General features: G+C 49.2%; 2 protein-coding genes across 16 annotated transcripts in view; both read left to right on the plus strand.

Moving 5' to 3' along the window:
- ACACA (acetyl-CoA carboxylase alpha) overlaps window positions 1-22843 on the plus strand; it is a 330230-nt gene that overhangs the window by 294365 nt on the left and 13022 nt on the right. For 14 of the 15 annotated variants that reach the window (XM_511428.9, XM_009432351.5, XM_063798638.1 and 11 more), the window contains 2 exons: window positions 2326-2503; window positions 3955-4067. In XM_511428.9, the coding sequence (XP_511428.5) occupies window positions 2326-2503; window positions 3955-4067 (291 nt within the window). Of the gene's footprint in view, window positions 1-2325; window positions 2504-3954; window positions 4068-13799; window positions 14068-22843 lie in introns of all 15 variants that reach the window. The other variant, XM_016931955.4, reaches the window with a different exon arrangement.
- Window positions 15103-22714, plus strand: LOC134808925 (uncharacterized). Its single transcript, XM_063799481.1, has 3 exons — window positions 15103-15227; window positions 19537-21220; window positions 22370-22714. Exons 1-3 carry the CDS (start codon window positions 15103-15105, stop codon window positions 22712-22714), a joined length of 2154 nt encoding a protein of 717 aa, XP_063655551.1.

Raw genomic sequence — 22843 nt, forward strand, 5'->3', positions numbered from 1 at the left:
TTGTTGTAGCTAAGTCTTTAACAAGAAGAAGTGAGTAAAAGAGCTGGAAACTTTGTCTTCACTTACCTCTAACTTTTTTTTTCTTTTTCAGGTAGAATGACTTTTTGTGCTGTCTTTTATTGCTTTATTTTCTCCTTTTATCTATACCTTCCATTTCCTCTCTTTGCATGATATCATTGAGGGACACTCTTTTCTGTTACTTGTTCTGAGAGTGTACTCTTGGCAGCACTGAAAAATGTACTGCTAATTACACAATTATTTTATTATGTAGCACTGGTTGAAATATCCACTAAAGAATTAATTTAGTTAAAATAATTTGAACTGAGCAATTATTTTCATAACTACAGAATTAGCGTAAAGCACTTAAAGTCCTTTATTCCCTGCTCTTCATACAGCAGTTGTGTAATTAGCAGTAAATTTTTTTGGTCTTAGCTTTTCTCCCAAAGGAATAAATGTCTTCACTCTGATCATATACATGGAGTACATAATCATACACATTCCACATAGAGTAGGGGGTGTTTTCTGGGGTAACTTGGAATTTCTGAAGTCTTCACAGACACACCAGGTTGGCGCAGTGGAGCATGTGCCTTGCAGTGAACTGTGCTCACTGATGGTTTGTATATTAAGCCATTTTTACTTTGGAGAAGGTGGCAGTTTAATTTGCCAGTAACTACAATGAAAGCAATTTCTATTTGGTTTGCTCTTAACTTCCTGAAAAATGCTTCTTTGCCTTGGATTCCCAGAATTGATTTATTCCAAATTGAGATCCTCTCTTTGATAAGAAAGTTTGATCTCAGTTGAACCTGTTATTTGGTATTTAGAAAGGATCCATTGTGGCTCCACTGAAGTCTCATTAAACATCTGGACTCATAAACCTAAAGCTTTAGCAATGGACTTCAGTGAGCTGGGAAATGGGAAGTCCATAAAAAGTTGGGAAATAAATAACTGATCCAGTTTTCCAGGGACTCACTTTATGTGTACATCATGGGTCCTTTTCTTCAGGGTGCTCCTGGCTTTGGAGGGATTACAAAATGTACTCTTTTATTTATTTTTTTTTTTAAAGGCAGGGCCTTGCTGTCTTACCCACACTGGAGTACAGCAGCATGATCACAGCTCACTGCAGGTCTCGGCCTCCTAGGCTCAGATCCTCCCACCTCACCCTCCTGGGTTGCTGGGACTATGGGAATGTGCCACCATGTTTTGCTAATTTTTTTGGTTTTTGTAGAGATAGGGTCTCTCTCTGTTGGTCTTGAACTCCTGGGCTCAAGCGGTCCTCCCACCTCAGCCTCCCAAGGAGCTGTGATTATAGGTGTGAGCTACCATTCCCAGTCTACAAAGTGTAGTCTTTAGCAGAATGAAGAGGTGGTTCCTCTCTTGTTTTTTGTTTATTTTGTTTTATGTTGTTTTTGAGACAGGGACTTGTTCTGTCACCCAGGCTAGAGTGCAGTGGCAAGATCATGGCTCACTGCAGCCTCGACCTCTTGGGCTCAAGTGATCCTCCCACCTCAGCCAAGTGACTGGGACTGCAGGCATGCACCACCATGCCCAGCTAATTTTTTATTATTTGTAGAGACAGGTTCTCACTATGCTGCCCTGGTTGGGTCTCTTCTTCTCATGTGGCTGTGTGGTATTTCCTAAGTATTTTTTAAATTTTTCTCTCATTGATACCCTATAAAAATGCAACTGTTAAATAATTTGTTTTTCTTTCTCATTATATTCTTTCCAGAGTATATAACTACTTTATTCAGCATTCATTCATTCAGCAGATATTTGTTGAGCACTAACTATGTTCAGGCACTGGGCAGGGATATCGGGATACCAAGATGAAAAATAGTTTTTGAAGATAAAATTTTTAAAGGATCAATTTCCATTAGCTGCACATTTGAAGAGCTCATCCTATGCTAAGCATCATGAGAATAACTGAAAAGAGGTAGAATAGCTCCTTCCTTTAGTAAACTTAATGTAGTGGGAGAGCACATATTGACATGAAAAATACTCAACGTTTGTAGAGCAAATGTGAATTAATGTGGTGAAACCTGAGTACAGAAATTCAGAGAGGATATAAAATGGAAAGGCAATCTGGAAGACTTACACACTGTATCTTGTGAAAGACAGTGCATCTCTCTGTTGCTGTCTTGTGCTTTTGAAGATCCTCTGGAGTCTTGAATGGGATACAGGTCGATACTCCCTTTAGTCTATAGGGTGGCCAAACAGGAGGCATAGTATGAGGAGGCTGTTCGTGGCCAGAGGTCCTGAACAGTGTTTAAAAGTACTGCTTTGAGGAAGAGAAATTTAATGATTTCTAATTTGTCTCATTCTCCGTAGATATGTACGACCAAGTGCTGAAGTTTGGTGCTTACATTGTGGATGGCTTGAGGGAGTGCTGCCAGCCTGTGCTGGTTTACATTCCTCCCCAGGCTGAGCTGCGGGGTGGCTCCTGGGTGGTGATTGACTCCTCCATCAACCCCCGGCACATGGAGATGTATGCTGACCGAGAAAGCAGGTAGCGTGCCTTCCACATTTCCATTCACTGCCTTTAGGGACCCTGTAGCTGTTGGTTTCCTCCTGGAGAATGTTACAGCCATGGCACTACAGCACCCACATCCTGTGATTCCAAACCAAAGCTTTTTCCTTGCATTACAGTCCAGGTCCTCACTCTAGCATTTTAGGAAGCTGAAGACCATAGTGTTTGTAGCACCAAAAAAGCTGTAAGGGAGAACCTCAGGCTTGTTGGGAGGTGGTACCTGAAACTACCTAAATAAAACAGATCTAATCTGGCATCCTTTCATAGTCTGTTCTCACCTCTTTCCTAAGTAAACTTCAAAACGTATTTCTTTGACATTTTCCAAGGAAATTCTTACCTCCAGTCGTTTTAGTGGACCGCCCGCTTCTCTCTTGTCCCCCCAAATTCAGCCTTCTATGTCAAAGGCTGCTTAGGAGAGTCCAGTAGTTTCACTGTCAAACCTCTAGGCTGAGAGGCTTATTACTTACATTCTGTACCTAGGGGTTTATTATTTTTTAAGTCCTAAACTCATCTGATATCAGATCAGAGACAATTCCTCTATAGACTTTGGAATCAGACTGTCTGGTTTCAAATCCAGTTCTGCCTCTGGTTATATTTGGACAAGTCTCATAACTTACTAAACCGTAGTTTCCTCACCTGTAAAATGGGAATAATCACAGAACCTTACTACATAGTAGATGGAGACTGGGCATAGGATTGTTGTAAGGATTTATATGTAAGTTATTAGAACAGTGCCATGTACATAGTAAACATTAGCTATAATTTTTTTAAACTAGAAAGCTGTGGGGTTTTTTTTAAACATGTTTGGGGTAAAGTTTCTGGGGACTGAACATCGTTAGTATGCACTAAAAGTAACCCTGAGACCTTTGACTCTGCTCATTTCCATAGCACTGGGCAGAATGTTTTACCTCCTACTTGGCCTGGCTTAGTGTGTCTGATCAGTGTCCTACAAGCAGACTGACAGCTGTGGTATAGGTGAGGTAGATAGATAGATAGATAGATAGATAGATAGATAGATAGATAGTATTGATGAAGTATTGCCCTTCATTATTGTACATCCTACGTGATGGAGGTGGTTCCCCTGTCACTGTGCCTACAGCATTTTTTTTCCCTGGAAAATAATGTGATTCCTGTTACTCTTATCAGCTGTAGGTGGTGGAATCTGTATTCTTCTCCCTTTGAAATGGAAGTCGACTGGTGTGGTAATGAGAATTATTTTAATTGCTTTTTGCCAGGCCTTTCTCATACCTCACTTAGACACTTCTCTGGTGCCTACTATTCTCCCCGGGGAGATGTCTGTTAACCATAGGTGGGCAAAATGATAATGAAGCTATTTCCTGGTCCACAAATTGTAACTGGCCTCATTCTGTTGTCTCCTTCCTTTAAAGTGCCTCTATTTCTGTTTTGTTTTTTCTTTCTTTCTGATCCAGGGGATCTGTTCTGGAGCCAGAAGGGACAGTAGAAATCAAATTCCGCAGAAAGGATCTGGTGAAAACCATGCGTCGGGTGGACCCAGTCTACATCCACTTGGCTGAGCGATTGGGTATGTCTGCTTGTCCTCCTGGCAAATCAATGAGCCATTCAGCTGATTTGTAATGAGTGCATTCATAGGCCAGGGGAGGAGGCACTGAAGCATTTGATCAAATTCATGATAATCTTTATTTACTGTCCTCTATATGGTAAGAACCCTGGTAGAATGAAATAGTGTGTATAATAGGGAAAGTGAGCCCTAAAAAAGCAAAAGTCACCTGATTTTTTTCCCTGATATTTCCTTAGAGTACAAAAAGCCTGTCTTTCTAAGATGTCCTTGTAGAGAATGATTAGCTAGAGTTGCTGCTGGGGGCAGGCCTCACCAGAGAATATGCTAGATTTAAATATGTCCTGTTTCTGCTTGTTTCTTTGGACAGCTCACTTCATTTCTGAGAGATGGGATAGAAAAGCAGGAGTCGTTACCCAGGCGGTGTTCCGGGGTCATCCTGAGCTAGAGAAATAGAAGTAAAGATTGCGCACTGTGTGCTTCCAAACAGTAGCTGCCGCCAGAATAGCCCTGAGAGCAGGCGTGCTTAATGCTTCCAGCCATTGCTCTGTTGCTCATTTGTTTTCAGAGCTTTTGGAAGCCACTTGGCAATTTGAACATAGGACTAAACCATGGGAGTCCTGTGTTGAGTCCAGAGTCTAAATGAGTTTCAGATTCTTTTAAAACACTGATTTTCTGCCCAGGTCTCCCATTGAGCCCCTTGCTATGTTAGTAAAGATAATTGCTCGAGGTTCTTTTGTCAGTTGGTTTGTCTTGTTTTTGTTTTTTTCTAAAGGAACAGAGATTGCCTTTAAAAGGTAGTGAAACTCAGTGAATGGAGAAGAGAGATGCTAGCTCATTTATGTTCCAAGTGGTAATTTAATTAATAAAGTACCATTTGTGGACTGTATATCCCCACCATCCAGAGACAGAAAAATCCCGTTTGCCTACACTGTGGAGACTGTACATCCAGGCATTTGGAGCCCTGAGCCAGGTTGCCTGCCAAACACGGTGACTTGGGTTACAAGAAACCCTGTTTGTGTCCCATTGTTTGCCACTGGGTAACAGCCACCAATAACTCTAACTCACCACAGTCTGATCCTTTTATGGGGAATGCACACATACAAGAAATGAGAGTTGTTTCTAAAATCTATTGCCACCCAGAATTGAGGTGGTTTTTTTCTCTTTCTTTTCCAAACAGAATAATTACTTCTGACCAACCCTGTACACTTTAATTAAAGTAACTGCAGCTCAAGAGCAAGTTACTTACAACTGTTCATAGAGAGAGCTCTAAAAGCTTCAGCCACTGATAAGCATCTCACTTAGATGGCTCATAATTGCTCCCAGCATCCCCCAATTGTTGCCGCTGTGTTTACCACTAATTCCATACAAAGGCAGCAATGCCGCAATTGCAGGACACAGCAAATTGCATCATTTTCCTTTCCTTTTTTCCTTTTTTTCTTCCTTTTTCTTTTCCCTTTTTTTTTTTTTCTTTTTGCTGGTTTTCTTTCTGGCCAATTTAAAATTTGTCAAAGTCGGTCTTCTTCTGGATCACTGCCCTTTGATATTTCGCGCACTCCATTTGCCACAAACAAGCCGCAGGGCCGCAGTTCATGCTGACTCTAGCAGAAGCAGAGAGAGCTCCATTTATCTTACACTGCCTGCTGAATTCCTACTCATTAACTGGGGGTTCACTGCCTCTTTTTAACCCCCCAATGGCTGTTATCATCCCTTTAGAGTAACTGGGTGGTAGGGAGAGGGATCCTTTCTCCTTTTGCAGAAGGACTGGATGGTGAGGGGTGTGGGGATAAAGCTTCTTTCTCTTCAAGGAAAGTGATGTCGCTCCCACCTTCAACCAGCACCTTTTAACTTTTGAAGCACATGAAGGGGAGAGGGAGGAGACTCCCAAGTGATAGCCGTTTAATCATTTGTTACAAATCATCTCATTATCAATTTCCTATCCGCATTGGAGAAAACCATATTTATTTAACCTTGACCAAAATGGCACTTGAAAAAGGACCCTTAGTCTGCTAAATGTGAAGCAGGCTCTGGCCTAGGGCAGCTTGGGAACATGAGCAGTGGACTTGGAATAAGAATAACGAACTACGAGTCTTGTAAATTATTTAACTTCTCCGAACATCAGTTTTTTTCCAACCATAAAGTGGAGATCACACCTCTGCCTAGCTAATATGAGGAGCAGATGAGCATGCATTTACTTCATTGCATCATTATCTTTCTGTCTTAATCACTAGAAAAAGCAGATGGCCATGTTTGGTATCCAGTATTCTCTGTGGCTCAGTCCCACATGTGAAAATATGAAAGAAACAGAAGTATAGTCAGGGATATCCTATACGGGCAGCTGTCTCTGCGACAAAGCAGGTCAGCCTGGATATAACAGGACATGCTATGAACCCAGTTCCTTTGGGGTTCACAATGATTCTGGCTCTTTTAGTTTGCCTAGAACCAAACTACCAAAATTCTTTTTCACAAAGTGGGTGAAAATGGTCTCATTTTTCAGACTGGGAAATTGAGGCCAAAAAAGTGAATCATCTAAGATACAAAATAAATAAATGTACATCAGAGTCCAGAATGGAATTCTCATTCTCTGTGTTCTCCTTTTCTCAGGATTTCTTCAGATTTTTCCTCAACTGAATACTGAGCCTGAACTAAATTAAACAAGGATTCTTTCCTTTTGTAATCTAAAGCCAATTCCACAGAGAAAATCTGATTTAGGAGAAAGCCTGTAGGAGTGGATGTTATCTTGTCTTGCCGTTCTCTCCCCAAATCTGCCTCTTTACTGGGGAGCGTGCTCACAGATCACTTAGACAAACCAGCGCACAACTGATTGACTGTGTTCAAAAACATAATTACTCCGGGCACGGTGGCTCACGCCTGTAATCCCAGCACTTTAGGAGGAGGAGGCAGGCAGATCACCTGAGGTTGGGAGTTCAAGACCAGTCTGACCAACATGGAGAAACCCCGTCTCTACTAAAAATACAAAATTAGTCGGGCATGGTGGTGCATGCCTGTAGTCCCAGCTACTCAGGAGGCTGAGGCAGGAGAATCGCTTGAACCTGGGAGGTGGAGGTTGCAGTGAGCCGAGATCGCGCCATTGCACTCCAGCCTGGGCAAGAAGAGCAAAACCCTGTCTTAAAAAAAAAAAAAAAAAAAAATCATAATTGCTATGTATTTTATAAGAATGAGTAATATTTGACTTCTGAGCAGCTAACTTCATCTCTTCTAGAATTTTTATTTTTTTAAATGGCCTTTTGTCATCTTACGTGGTTAGTTTGGGTGGAAAGATGGTGAATTACTAGTTTGCACGTCTGTGATTGTAACAGAAAATATGTAAATAGTGCCTACACTGATTCCTAATAGAAGTAAAGGGAAGAATTACCTCAGAAAGAAAAGTGAGCAAAGCCCAGGCCCCAGAGTCTTGCATTGCTGAATCAGTTCTGACCCTGATTCACAGAACCAGGGCTTGGTAGAGTCATTGCAAGGAGGAGAATTACTTCCTACCATTTGGTTGCCTTAAGGAAATTAAATTTCTTCTCTGGAAATGGAGCCGCAGCCCTCCAAGTCCTTTTTGTCTCTCTCTGACATCCTTCTACTGCCTCACAAGGCCAGGAGCAGGGAGAGTGGCTGTGGAGCGGGACGGCCTTGCTAGCCTGGCCTCTTGAGTGCTGTGGCCTGAGGTCCTCTCCTGGATCCTTCCCCTCCTCTTGTGTTCAGAGAGAAATGACAAATCAATTTAGATGGAGAGAGAACTGTCCAGCCCAAGTGTGAAGCAATTGTAAGTTCCCCACTGTCCCTCTCTCTCAAAACGAAGAGCACCTGGGCAAAGGAGCCGCTTAGGGGAACTTGTTCTTAGTTGTGGCCCTGTTCCCAGGCAGCTGGGCAGCCTGCCATGCAGCACCGCACTGCGCCCACACAGAACATGCCCTGACTGCCTGCCACAGGGAGCAGCAGCATGGACTGAGTGAGCACTGCTGCTGGCCCTTGCCTGGTCCTTCTAGGCCTGCCCACACCCACCATGCCTTCAGGGTCAAGGTTGCCCCAGGTGCATATGGAGCATTGTGGTGGCAGGTGAGGATACGCTTCTCTGTAAAAATCTTCAGGAATGCCTTCCTCCCAAGCCTTCTCTAGCAGCCAGAATGACAGGAAAAGGACTGTTCCCTGGGCTAAGGGGACTTAAGGGTTAAGCTGCTTTTCTGGCAGAGGTGATCAAAGTATCTGAGCTGTGTTTTTCCAACTCTTATGTCCATCTTCGAGAGGCTGAAAGCTGAAAAGAGCCAGAGTTGCTTGTTTGAGGCAGAAAGTATGTCTTTGCCTGGAAAGTTAAGACTAGGAAAGAAAGAAGTTCCGATAACGCATGCCTTAGTGAGCGCTCTTTCACCTCTCACCTGTTGAACTTGGAGTGTCCTCACTGACGCTATGGCCACTGTGTCCTTTGCGGTAAGGAGGCTGATGAGAAATAACATGAGGCTTTCTATCACAAAGGTAGATAGGATCTTGCCTCCTCTCTTTTGTTAGCAGTAGCTGAAAACCTACCCCTCACACTGATTCAGAAGCTATTTGGCTCGGTGAAGTTTAGTGCAATAGTGACAACATTTTCTGAGAAGAGAAAGGGGTCATTTTAGTTTGATCCTTTAATCTGATTGTATTTATAAAAGCACCTGGGCTTGCCTCCCCCAAGGAAGCAGTGTTTCACAATTCTGTTTGGCCAGAGGGACCTGGCAGGCATTTAGTTAGAGGGAACCCAAGAGAAAGCTGTCATCAGAATGTGTCTTGGTCCCAAATGACCAGATCCCCGTATCCTGACCTGCCAGACATAGGGAGAGCAAATTAGGGAAGGAAAATAGTGAAGACTGCAGAGGCATATTTCTACCAGAAGAATTCAGAGAATTCTGTGCTGTTTCCTGACCTTTTTTATATGGATATGTCTGCGTGGAAACACAGGGACGGGACTGATGGGGGAGCAGTATTTTTTTTTTATTCCTGTTTGGAAATCTCTGGGTTTTCTATTAATATAATGATTTTTAAAAATATGAACAGTAGAGCACTAACACTGTTGCAGGGAACTTTAGGGTTAAACATCCCCTGAGAGGATTGCTGTTAAAATCAATATGCAAATGTGGGTGTATTTAGATAGGTATGGCCCCCTTTGAAGAAAAGCAGATATATGAAAATGGAGTTTTAAAAAAAGCTAGATACATTGGGAGAAATTATTCCCATTACAAAAGGATTATTTGCCTTACCAAAGGATTCACTGCAGGGTTCCTCATAAAATAGCTCCCTTAAGGCATTTAAAACAGGATCTGATTTACGCAGTTTTTCAAGAATGCTTTTGTGTAAAGAAAGGCACACCTGTTATGGATATAGAAATAGTTTTGCAGGATTTTTTTTTTTACCTATCTTACTATGTTTATAGAAAAATTTCTTTCAACATAGAAAATGTGATTACATAGATCTTTTAAACAACTGCTTGTGTTTGTACTTCTGAATCTTAATAAGATTCCAGTCTTTTTTATGCTGATTTTTCAGTCTCAAGGTTGAGGGATGGGAGTATGTTTGAATATCTGAGATATTCAGGAGCTTTCTGGGGAGGGTGGTCTTGTTCTTATCTCTAGCATCATAAGTATTGAACCAATCAAAGCAAATTGCTTTCTTTCTTTTTTTTTTTTTTCTTTTTTGAGACAGAGTTTCGCTCTTGTTGCCCAGGCTGGGTGCAATGGCACGATCACGGCTCACTGCAACCTCTGCCTCCTGGGTTCAAGCAGTTCTCCTACCTCAGCCTCCTGAGTAGCTAGGATTATAGGCATGCACCACCATGCCCGGCTAATTTTGTATTTTTAGCAGAGATGGGGTTTCTTTATATTGGCCAGGATGGTCTTGAACTCCCGACCTCAGGTGATCCGCCCGCCTCGGCCTCCTAAAGTGTTGGGATTACAGGCATGAGTCACCGTGCCTGGCGCAAATTGCTTTCTTAAGTAAAGGAAGAAGGGCCCATCAAAGTTAAAATTGGATTTAAATTTACATAGGCTTCTTAGTATAACTGTTTTGTTTTTGTTTTTGTTTTTGAGATGGAGCCTCGCACTGTCGCCTGGGCTGGAGTGCAGTGGCGCGATTTTGGCTCACTGCAACCTCTGCCTCCCGAGTTCAAGCGATTTTCCTGCCTCAGCCTCCCAAGTAGCTGAGATTACAGGCGCCTGCCACCAAGTATAACTTTTTTAAAAGTTGAGAATGTTTTTAAAAACACTTTAATATCACATTCTTTTATAAAACATTTTCCCTGTTTGCCAGACTGGGATTGTTGTTACATAAATGAGGAATTCAACTCAGAAAAGGAAAAAGATTTCTACAAGGTCGCCTAGAGCCTTTGGCTGAGCAGAGAATTTTTAGTTTACCAGTCTGATTTTTATTCCAAGCTTTGAAGATGTCACCTCCCCCAAATCCTACTTTTAGGATGTAGTTTGTTCATACACAGACTAGGGCTGACCTTCTCCTGGCCTATTTAAGTGGTATGGCTGGGCAAAAAATTGCCTCCTGCTGCAGAAATCAGCCGTTTCCTCTGGGAGTTTCTCTTTAGCTTTTTTTTTTTTTTTGGTCAGAGACATATTCTCACTCTGTCTGCCAGCCTGGAGTGCAGTGTCATGATCACAGCTCACCACACCTGGACCTGTCAGGCTCAAGCAATTCTCCCACCTCAGTCCCAAGTAGCTAGGACTACAAGGCATGCGCCACCACATTCCGCTAATTTTAAAATATTTGTAGAGACAGAATTTCCCTGTGTTGCCTGGGCTGGTCTCAAACTCCTGGCCTCTGCAATCCTTCCCACCTTGGCCTCTCAAAGTGCTGATATTACAGGCATGACCCACCGTGTCCAGCCTCTCTTCACCTTTGATACCATGGAGGAGAAATGTGGCTTTTCTTTGTATCCTGGCTCCAGGGAACACCTGATAGGCCGCTGTGCTGCGGATACTTTCAAGTCAATTTGAACTGCTTTGTTTAAGGAGCATGGGCTCTTAAACCAGATTACCTAGTCCAAAATCACAACTCCACTGTTGCCTAGCTTTGTGGCCTTGGGTGAGTTACTTTTTTGTGCCTCAGTTTCCTTATCTTTTAGGATTGTTGTAAGGATTAAATGAGATAAAAAGTACTTTAACAGTACCAGCACACAGTAACATCTCAATAGTGTTAGCTCTTCTTATTTGATCAGTGATATTTCGTCTCTGTTTAACTCTTTAAAATTTTTAATTAAAAGTGTGCATTTTTAGGATTTCATGGGGACTTATTTTTTAAGAGACAAGGTCACCCTCTTTCACCTAAGCTAAACTTGTCCAACCGTGGCCTGCAGGCCACATGTGGCCCAACACAAATTTGTAAACTTTCTTAAAACATTACGAGATTTTTTTTACAATTTCTTTTCCAGCTCATTGGCTATCGTTAGTGTATTTTATGTGTGGCCCAAGATAATTCTTCTTCTTCCAATGTGGCCCAAGGAAGCCAAAAGATTGGACACTCCTGACCTAGGCTGGAGTGCAGCAGCACAATCATAGTTCATCGCAGCTTGAACTCCTGGGCTCCAGCGATCCTCCTGCCTCAGCCACCAGAGTATCTCTGGGACTACAGGCACGCTTCACCATGCCTGGCTAATTTTGGGGGGCATGCGGGAGGAAAGACAGGGTCTCGCTTTGTTGTCCAGGCTGGTATTGAACCCCTGGGCTCAAGCCATCCTCCCACCTTGGCTTCCCAAAGTTCTGAGATTACAGGTGTGAGCTACCACACTTGGCATTTTGTGTGTGTGTGTGTGTGTGTGTTTGTGTGTTTGTAGAGACAGGGTCTTGCTTTGTTGTCCAGGCTGATCTTGAAATCCTGGCTTCAGGCAGTCCTCCCAACTTGCATAGGGACTTTTTATTTTGGATAGGAAAGGATGGGAGCACCTACCTTTTTACTCCCGCTCAGCCATTTCCTAATGTAGAATTCTAGAAAAGAATGACTTTTCTCTCTGTAGCATATTCTTAAACACACTCACACACGTGTACACACCAACTTGCTTTCCTAAAAACCCCGAGGCCCTGCAATCTGGCTAGAAAAGAAAGAAAACCATTTCAAGATATTTAATTGTACAGGGAGCTTACAGCATTGATCGAGAGCTTAGCTTTTTACAATAGTCCAGTGAATAAGAAATGCTCCTGACAAACGATCAATGATAGGATAATCACTCTTTATCCCCCTCCTCATTCTTACCTTCTTTCTTTCAGGAGAACAGGGTTCAGAAGTCAAAAATCTTTATAGACGCCACTTTTAAATTAAGCAGAAAATAGACATTGACATATTTGTTAATCTCCCCTAAATCATTACCGGGGCTGGCTGCTTTGCTGTACAAGGAGAGAGGGGCCCTCGGTGTGCAACACATGATATAACTGGCTTAATAGCAGCCTTTTATTTTTAGAAAATAAAATTTTAAAAATCTTTTTTCCCCTAAAACAAAGCACACAAATCCTTGACCTTCACATGGGCATTTAAAAACACATATATTCTCCACTTCAGTCTTTTCCTTGTTTTGATGCTTTTTTGAGGTGGGTCTTGAACCATAATCAGAGGCATTACTGAAGGAATCAAACAAGGTAGGCTTTGGAGGAATGCCCTGCGATCTTCCTAGTCTCAGGAGGGCCAGAGCATTACAGGCATTTATTTTGTTATTCTTTCAAAGCTCTAGAATAGCTTGATTGAGAGGGCAAGACCTTTGTTAGCCCAGAAGCCAGCATCCTCCGTCCTTCCAACTTGGCGAAGCCAAAGCCTGGTTTCTGAAACACTGTCCTCAGCCCGTAGCTGCTCCCTCTTCTGCAGCCAGTGCTGAGCCTTGCTTTTAACTCCTTGCGAACAACAAACCAACTCTCCAGCTGGTTTCCCTGTAGTGGCCACTGCAGGATATCTGCTTGCCAGCCTTCAATACCATTTAATGTGGAAGAACACAGGCTTTGGAGAGAGCCAGACCCAAGTGTAAATCCTGACTTTGCCACTTAAGAGCTGGATGCAGCCAGGTGCGGTGGCTCACACCTGTAATCCCAGCACTTTTGGAGGCCGAGGCAGGCAGATCACCTGAGGTCAGTTTGAGACCAGTCTGGCCAACATAGTGAAACCAAATCTCTATGAAAAATTCAAAAATTAGTCAGGCTTGGTGACGGGCACCTGTAATCCCAGCTACTTGGGAGTCTGAGGCAGAAGAATTGCTTGAACTCAGGGGGCAGAGGTTGCAGTGAGCCGAGATCGCGCCACTGCACTCCAGCCTGGGCGACAGAGCAAGACTCCGTCTCAAAAAAAAAAAAAGAGCTGGATGCCATTGGGGAAGTCCCTTTACATTTCAGAGCTGTGGTTTTCTTACCTGTAAAATAGACACCCTGGCGTAAAGTTGAGTTGTCCTAAGGATTGGAGATCATGTACCTGAAGCAACTGGGAAAGCACTCAGTAACGTTGAAGTATTCAGCTTGGCAGCAGTGTTAACAGCTGACCAGATGTAGGTGTGTAGATCTGTATTGTGCTTGGTGATTATGAGATATGTGATCCTGAAAGATTTGAGTGCAGTGCCTGGTAAATGCTCAATATATGGTGTGTTAGATATGGTCCATGTATATGTGCGTTTAGCCATGTCAGTGGTCTTGCCATCCCTTTGCTCCCTGCAGGGCTGTGACTTTACCTATTATTGTATTAGTTCTTGAACTCACAGTAACAAGAGACACAACTCTTAAATCTTAGGACTGCCTAGGAAATTGCATCTGAATGGGAACTATTGGAGACATTGTCCTGGTCTTAGTTATGGAATTGGGACTAAGATAGAACCTTTATCAGCCAGGAGCCCACCATCATCACTTAGCCTCTCAGAAATTAAAGGGACACTACTACTGAAGCACATGTCTTCTGCCCAAGTAAGCGAGAAGAGACAGCTAACAGTGTTCAAAAGCTTTGGGACCCAAACTGCTGCATTTGAGTCTTGGCTCTGTCACTTGCTAGCTTTGTGACCTTGGTAAGTCCATAAATTCTCACTGCCTCAGTCTCCTCACCTATAAAATGGGAATAATAAGAATACCAGACTCCTAAGGTTGTTGTGATAATAAATTAACAGATATAAAGCACTTAGAATGGTGCCCAGTACCCTATAAATATTAGCTTTGATTATTGATTGTATGCATTGGATAGCCAGGAATAAGTTTTCTTTTCCAGCTTGCCTAATTTTTAAAACTTTTCAATTTCACAAAAAAGTTACAAGAATAATACAGTGCTTTTTTCTCAAATTCACCTATTGTTAATATCCCATTGCTTTATTATTTCTGCATATTCACATGTGTACATGTATTTATTCTCTCTTGCTCCACACACATATGCATTGTCTTTGAGCCATTTGAAAGTAATCTGTGGACCTCTTGCCTTTTTTTTTGTTTTTTTTTTCTGAGACAGAGTCTCACTCAGTCACCCAGGCTGGAGTGCAGTGGCGCCATTTTAACTCACTGCAAACTCCTGTTCCCGGGTTCAAGCAATTCTCACGCCTCAGCCTCCTGAGTAGCTGGGATGGCAAGCATGTGCCACCATGCCTGGCTAATTTTTGTATTTTTAGTAGAGACAAGGTCTTGCCATGTTGGCCAGGCTGGTCTCAAACTCCTGGCCTCAAGTAACCCACCTACCTCAGCCTCCCAAAGTGCTGGGATTACAGGTGTGAGCCACCCAGCCTGGCCCTAATGCTTCTTTATTCATAAATATTAGTGTGTATTTCTAAGAACACAGACTTTCTCCTACATAACCACAATACATTTATCAAAATCAAGAACTGTAAACATTGATACTACTGTCTAATCCATGATTCATATTAAAATTTTACCAATTGTCTCAATGTCCTTTTTAGTTTTTTTTTTTTTTTGAGGGGGCGGTCTGAGATCTGATCTAATGAGCATACATTGAAATTCATTGTCAGGTATTTTTGGTCTCTTTTAATCTGGACTGATTCTTTGACCTTTGTTTTTCATGTTTTTCACATTTTTGAAGAGTGAGCCACTTTTTTTGTAGCATGTTTCCTCAGTTTGGGTTTGTGGTTAGATTCCGATTCTGCTTTTTGGGCAGGAATGTTGCGGAAGTCACGTTCTGTCCTTCTCAGTACATCATCAGGAGTCATGGTATCAGTCTGTCCTCTTGGTGATAATTTAATTACTTGTTTAAGGTGTTGTTCACTAGGTTAATCCACAATAAAGTTACCATTTTCCCCTTTGTAATTAATAAGTGATTTGTAAGGAATATTTTAAGACCTTGTGAATATTCTGTTTCTTATCAAACTTTCACCCACTGGCTTTGACATCCATTGATGATTCTTGGCAGAGTAATTTACTTTTTTTTTTTTTTCTTTTTTTCTTTTTTATTGATCATTCTTGGGTGTTTCTCGCAGAGGGGGATTTGGCAGGGTCACAGGACAATAGTGGAGGGAAGGTCAGCAGATAAACAAGTGAACAAAGTTCTCTGGTTTTCCTAGGCAGAGGACCCTGCGGCCTTCCGCAGTGTTTGTGTCCCTGGGTACTTGAGATTAAGGAGTGGTGATGACTCTTAAGGAACATGCTGCCTTCAAGCATCTGTTTAACAAAGCACATCTTGCACCGCCCTTAATCCATTCAACCCTGAGTGGATACAGCACATGTTTCAGAGAGCACAGGGTTGGGGGTAAGGTCACAGATCAACAGGATCCCAAGGCAGAAGAATTTTTCTTAGTACAGAACAAAATGAAAAGTCTCCCATGTCTACCTCTTTCTACACAGACACAGCAACCATCCGATTTCTCAATCTTTTCCCCACCTTCCCCCCTTTCTATTCCACAAAACCGCCATTGTCTTCATGGCCCATTCTCAATGAGCTGTTGAGTACACCTCCCAGATGGGGTGGTGGCCGGGCAGAGGAGCTCCTCACTTCCCAGTAGGGGCGGCCGGGCAGAAGCGCCCCTCACCTCCCGGACGGGGCGGCTGGCCAGGCGGGGGGCTGACCCCCCACCTCCCTCCCGGACGGGGCGGCTGGCCGGGCAGAGGGGCTCCTCACTTCCCAGTAGGGGCGGCCGGGCAGAGGTGCCCCTCACTTCCCCGACGGGGCAGCTGGCCCGGCGGGGGGCTGACCCCCCCACCTCCCTCCCGGAGGGGGCGGCTGGCTGGGCAGAGGGGCTTCTCACTTCCCGGTAGGGGCGGCCGGGCAGAGGCGCCCCTCACCTCCCGGACAGGGCGGCTGGCCGGGCGGGGGGCTGACCCCCCCACCTCCCTCCCGGACGGGGCGGCTGGCCGGGCGGGGGGCTGACCCCCCACCTCCCTCCCGGACGGGGCGGCTGGCTGGGCGGGGGGCTGAACCCCCACCTCCCTCCCGGACGGGGCGGCTGACCGGGCGGGGGGCTGACCCCCCACCTCCCTCCTGGACGGGGCGGCTGGCCGGGCAGAGGGGCTCCTCACTTCCCAGTAGGGGCGGCCGGGCAGAGGCGCCCCTCACTTCCCCGACGGGGCGGCTGGCCCAGCGGGGGGCTGACCCCCCCCACCTCCCTCCCGGAGGGGGCGGCTGGCCGGGCAGAGGGGCTCCTCACTTCCCGGTAGGGGTGGCCGGGCAGAGGCGCCCCTCACCTCCCGGACAGGGCGGCTGGCCGGGTGGGGGGCTGACCCCCCACCTCCCTCCCGGACGGGGCGGCTGGCTGGGCGGGGGGCTGACCCCCCCCACCTCCCTCCCGGACGGGGCGGCTGGCCGGGCGGGGGGCTGACCCCCCACCTCCCTCCCGGACGGGGCGGCTGGCCGGGCGGGGGGCTGAACCCCCACCTCCCTCCCGGACGGGGCGGCTGGCCGGGCGGGGGGCTGACCCCCCCACCTCCCTCCCAGACGGGGCGGCTGGCCGGGCAGAGGGGCTCCTCACTTCCCAGAAGGGGCGGCCGGGCAGAGGCGCCCCTCACCTCCCGGATGGGGCGGCTGGCCAGGCGGGGGGCTAACCCCCCCACCTCCCTCCCGGACGGGGCGGCTGGCCGGGCCGGGGGCTGACCCCCCCACCTCCCTCCCAGACAGAGCGGCTGGCCGGGCAGAGGGGCTCCTCACTTCCCAGTAGGGGCGGCCGGGCAGAGGCACCCCCCCCCACCTCCTGGACAGGGCGGCTGGCCGGGCAGGGGGCTGATCCCCCCACCTCCCTCCCGGACGGGGCGGCTGGCCAGGCGGGGGGCTGATCCCCCCACCTCCCTCCCGGATGGGGCGGCTGGCCAGGCGGGGGGCTGACCCCCCCACCTCCCTCCCGGATGGGGCGGCTGGCCGGGAGGGGGGCTGACCCCCCCACCTCCCTCCCGGACGGGGCGGCTGGCCGGGCAGAGGGGCTCCTCACTTCCCAGTAGGGGCGGCCGGGCAGAGGCACCCCTCGCCTCCCGGACGGGGCGGCTGGCCAGGCGGGGGGCTGACCCCCCCACCTCCCTCCCGGACGAGGCGGCTGGCCGGGCAGAGGGGCTCCTCACTTCCCGGTAGGGGCGGCCGGGCAGAGGTGCCCCTCACCTCCCGGACGGGGCGGCTGGCCGGGCGGGGGGCTGACCCCCCCACCTCCCTCCCGGACGAGGAGGGAGGACGCTCCTCACTTCTCAGACGGGGTGGCTGCCGGGCGGAGGGGCTCCTCACTTCTCAGACGGGGCGGTTGCCAGGCAGAGGGTCTCCTCACTTCTCAGACAGGGCGGCCGGGCAGAGACACTCCTCACATCCCGGACGGGGCAGCAGGGCAGAGGTGCTCCCCACATCTCAGACGATGGGCGGCCGGGCAGAGACGCTCCTCACTTCCCAGATGTGATGGCGGCCGGGAAGAGGCGCTCCTCACTTCCTAGATGGGATGGCGGCCGGGCAGAGACGCTCCTCACTTTCCAGACTGGGCAGCCAGGCAGAGGGGCTCCTCACATCCCAGACGATGGGCAGTCAGGCGGAGACGCTCCTCACTTCCCAGACGGGGTGGCTGCCAGGCAGAGGCTGCAATCTCGGCACTTAGGGAGGCCAAGGCAGGCGGCTGGGAGGTGGTTGTAGCGAGCCGAGATCACGCCACTGCACTCCAGCCTGGGCGCCATTGAGCACTGAGTTAACGAGACTCCGTCTGCAATCCCGGCACCTCGGGAGGCCGAGGCTGGCGGATCACTCGCGGTTAGGAGCTGGAGACCAGCTCAGCCGACACATCGAAACCCCGTCTCCACCAAAAAAATACGAAAACCAGTCAGGCGTGGCGGCGCACGCCTGCAATCGCAGGCACTCGGCAGGCTGAGGCAGGAGAATCGGGCAGGGAGGTTGCAGTGAGCTGAGATGGCAGCAGTACCGTCCAGCTTCGGCTCGGCATCAGAGGAAGACCGTGGAAAGAGGGGAGAGGGGAGAGGTGAGAGGGGAGAGGGGGGAGGGGAGAGGGGAGAGGGCGGCAGAGTAATTTACAGTGATGCTTGTAAAACGGTGATTTTTCTAATTCCATCATTTCCGCTACACTTATTGTTCTTCTGCTGGAAGAGAGAGTGTTCCCTTTCCCTTCTCCCTCATTTAATTACTTATATGAGGGTGAATTGGTAGATTCTAGTTTCATTCCACAAATATTCTGTCTGTTAATAAATATCATTATTTATTTTAGTGTTCATTGTCCCAGATTTGGGCAGTGGGAACGAATTCAAAACTGGCTCCTGCATTTTTCTAACATGTCTCAATCGTTGTTTGAGGGCTTCCTTGTTTTTTTTGTCACAATATACCCCAGGTTCATCTGATGTTTTCCCTACCTCATCCCTAGAATCAGCTGTTTCTCCAGGGAATCTTGGTTTCTTTCTGTGGAGAAGGGAAAACATTTGCTTCCCTAACAAGGGTGTTCTGAGAATGTCTCATCTCCGAAGACACCAGCCAGCCCTCCATGCCTCAGCCCTCCTCCCATCAGCCCTCCATGCCTCAGCCCTCCTCCCATCAGCCCTCCATGCCTCAGCCCTCCTCCCATCAGCCCTCCTCCCATCAGCCCTCCCGCCATCAGCCCTCCTCCCATCAGCCCTCCTCCCATCAGCCCTCCTCCCATCAGCCCTCCCGCCATCAGCCCTCCTCCCATCAGCCCTCCTCCCATCAGCCCTCCCGCCATCAGCCCTCCTCCCATCAGCCCTCCCGCCATCAGCCCTCCTCCCATCAGCCCTCCTCCCATCAGCCCTCCCGCCATCAGCCCTCCTCCCATCAGCCCTCCCGCCATCAGCCCTCCTCCCATCAGCCCTCCATGCCTCAGCCCTCCTCCCATCAGCCCTCCCGCCATCAGCCCTCCTCCCATCAGCCCTCCTCCCATCAGCCCTCCCACCATCAGCCCTCCTGCCATCAGCCCTCCTCCCATCAGCCCTCCATGCCTCAGCCCTCCTCCCATCAGCCCTCCTCCCATCAGCCCTCCCGCCATCAGCCCTCCTCCCATCAGCCCTCCTCCCATCAGCCCTCCCACCATCAGCCCTCCTCCCATCAGCCCTCCTCCCATCAGCCCTCCCGCCATCAGCCCTCCTCCCATCAGCCCTCCATGCCTCAGCCCTCCTCCCATCAGCCCTCCCCCCATCAGCCCTCCTGCCATCAGCCCTCCTCCCATCAGCCCTCCTCCCATCAGCCCTCCCGCCATCAGCCCTCCTCCCATCAGCCCTCCATGCCTCAGCCCTCCTCCCATCAGCCCTCCTCCCATCAGCCCTCCCGCCATCAGCCCTCCCGCCATCAGCCCTCCTCCCATCAGCCCTCCTCCCATCAGCCCTCCCGCCATCAGCCCTCCTCCCATCAGCCCTCCTCCCATCAGCCCTCCTCCCATCAGCCCTCCCGCCATCAGCCCTCCTCCCATCAGCCCTCCTCCCATCAGCCCTCCCGCCATCAGCCCTCCTCCCATCAGCCCTCCATGCCTCAGCCCTCCTCCCATCAGCCCTCCTCCCATCAGCCCTCCCGCCATCAGCCCTCCTCCCATCAGCCCTCCCGCCATCAGCCCTCCTCCCATCAGCCCTCCATGCCTCAGCCCTCCTCCCATCAGCCCTCCTCCCATCAGCCCTCCCGCCATCAGCCCTCCTCCCATCAGCCCTCCCGCCATCAGCCCTCCTCCCATCAGCCCTCCTCCCATCAGCCCTCCCACCATCAGCCCTCCTCCCATCAGCCCTCCTCCCATCAGCCCTCCTCCCATCAGCCCTCCCACCATCAGCCCTCCTCCCATCAGCCCTCCTCCCATCAGCCCTCCCGCCATCAGCCCTCCTCCCATCAGCCCTCCATGCCTCAGCCCTCCTCCCATCAGCCCTCCTCCCATCAGCCCTCCCGCCATCAGCCCTCCTCCCATCAGCCCTCCCGCCATCAGCCCTCCTCCCATCAGCCCTCCTCCCATCAGCCCTCCCACCATCAGCCCTCCTCCCATCAGCCCTCCTCCCATCAGCCCTCCTCCCATCAGCCCTCCCCCCATCAGCCCTCCCGCCATCAGCCCTCCTCCCATCAGCCCTCCTCCCATCAGCCCTCCCGCCATCAGCCCTCCTCCCATCAGCCCTCCATGCCTCAGCCCTCCTCCCATCAGCCCTCCTCCCATCAGCCCTCCCGCCATCAGCCCTCCCGCCATCAGCCCTCCTCCCATCAGCCCTCCCGCCATCAGCCCTCCTCCCATCAGCCCTCCTCCCATCAGCCCTCCTCCCATCAGCCCTCCCGCCATCAGCCCTCCTCCCATCAGCCCTCCCGCCATCAGCCCTCCTCCCATCAGCCCTCCTCCCATCAGCCCTCCCGCCATCAGCCCTCCTCCCATCAGCCCTCCTCCCATCAGCCCTCCCATCAGCCCTCCTCCCATCAGCCCTCCATGCCTCAGCCCTCCTCCCATCAGCCCTCCTCCCATCAGCCCTCCATGCCTCAGCCCTCCTCCCATCAGCCCTCCTCCCATCAGCCCTCCTCCCATCAGCCCTCCCGCCATCAGCCCTCCTCCCATCAGCCCTCCCGCCATCAGCCCTCCTCCCATCAGCCCTCCCGCCATCAGCCCTCCCGCCATCAGCCCTCCTCCCATCAGCCCTCCTCCCATCAGCCCTCCCGCCATCAGCCCTCCTCCCATCAGCCCTCCCGCCATCAGCCCTCCTCCCATCAGCCCTCCTCCCATCAGCCCTCCTGCCATCAGCCCTCCTGCCATCAGCCCTCCTCCCATCAGCCTTCCTCCCATCAGCCCTCCCGCCATCAGCCCTCCTCCCATCAGCCCTCCTCCCATCAGCCCTCCTGCCATCAGCCCTCCTCCCATCAGCCCTCCTCCCATCAGCCCTCCTCCCATCAGCCCTCCCGCCATCAGCCCTCCTCCCATCAGCCCTCCTCCCATCAGCCCTCCTCCCATCAGCCCTCCTCCCATCAGCCCTCCATCCCTCAGCCCTCCTCCCATCAGCCCTCCCGCCATCAGCCCTCCAGGCAGATCTACACTAGAATGCAATGGGCCTTTGTGTCATCCCTTAGCGTGGTGCGTTCATGCTGTTCAGGTGTTTTGGAAGGAACACTGCTGAGGCGCCGGGGCCTAAAGCAGCAGATCAGTGGCACCTTCATCACAGTTTTAAAATGGTGATGAGCTTAAAAAAAGAGGTAGAGTTGGGCATCCAAAAAACTAATAAAAATGAAACTTAAGTACTATAGTTACATCCCTCCTCTGTTAACCTGTGTTTATGTATAATACGGCTCAGTCAGCAGCCCAAGGCTGTTTATGGCCTATGATTCATTGTGGTGTAAAAAACAAGGCTTGTTCCCAGACAGGCATGCTTGAAATAGACCTTCCTCTTCTGCATCCTATCACCTGTGCTTATGTATTTATTTGTCAGCTTTGGTGACAAAGCACTTCAGGGTGTCCCTAACACCAGGGGCTGTCACCTATTGCTCCTTCAGCTAGACTTACTCCTCCTTACTAGGCAGGCAGCTAAATTTTCAGTATTGATTGCAGATCCCATTCTGAGAGTAATTAGGAAGAAAGGCACACCATAGCAACACCTCTACTGGGACACTATTGATTAGGGGAGGGGTCCCTCCTTGGTATAAGGGGTTCCAAAGTCTCCTGTCTGTTGAGTCAGGGTACCGTGCGCAGTGATCCAAATGAGGTTTGCCAACTGCCTTTCTCTTTTTACATCCTCCTTCTCCTTTAGCCTAAGAAGTAGAATGTCTTTGTCACTGTGGTCAGGGACTGGCTCTGGCAGTAGCAGCCCAGGCGGGAGAGCACAGGCTAACCCACCGAGCTGACACAAGATGTGAGGATCTGGCTCTAATTAGATTGAGTTCTACTAATTAGAGGTTAAGAGTATATAAACCTGAGATTAGAAGCCATGAAGTACTATGGCTTGTAACTTTAGGAGTTATTCAGGTCCTTGCCAAGTTTGGCAGATAACTCGCATGTACACAGGGAAACAGGAGCTACTAGTTTGTGCTCGGAGTTTAGGGGTGCTCTCACCACATCCCACGTGTGGAATAGCCCAGCTGCTTTGATGCTGGTCAGCAGGGATGGGCATGGTGTCAGTGTACAAGTACTGGCCTCAGGGGAAGGAGGAGCCTGGGTGGTGTCAGCAATATGCAGCAGGCCTCTAGGTCGCTACTTGCACCTTCTCAGGGAGAGGCATGGGAGAGGGGCTGCCATCTGCCTTCACACTTGTGACTGCCACAGGGAAAAGAGGGCATGTGGGCTTCCTGTGGCAAGGTAAAGACTGGTGTGGCATCTTGTAGGGCCCTGTTAATCAGCAAAGAGCAGAGAAGACAACGGAGAGCCAGGCCACAGAGGGAAGAGGGGGCAGGCTGATGTTGAGCTTCCCGTGATTGTGGCTGCTTTTGTG

This window comes from Pan troglodytes, chromosome 19 (genome assembly GCF_028858775.2).
Source record: "Pan troglodytes isolate AG18354 chromosome 19, NHGRI_mPanTro3-v2.0_pri, whole genome shotgun sequence".
NCBI lineage: Eukaryota > Metazoa > Chordata > Mammalia > Primates > Hominidae > Pan > Pan troglodytes.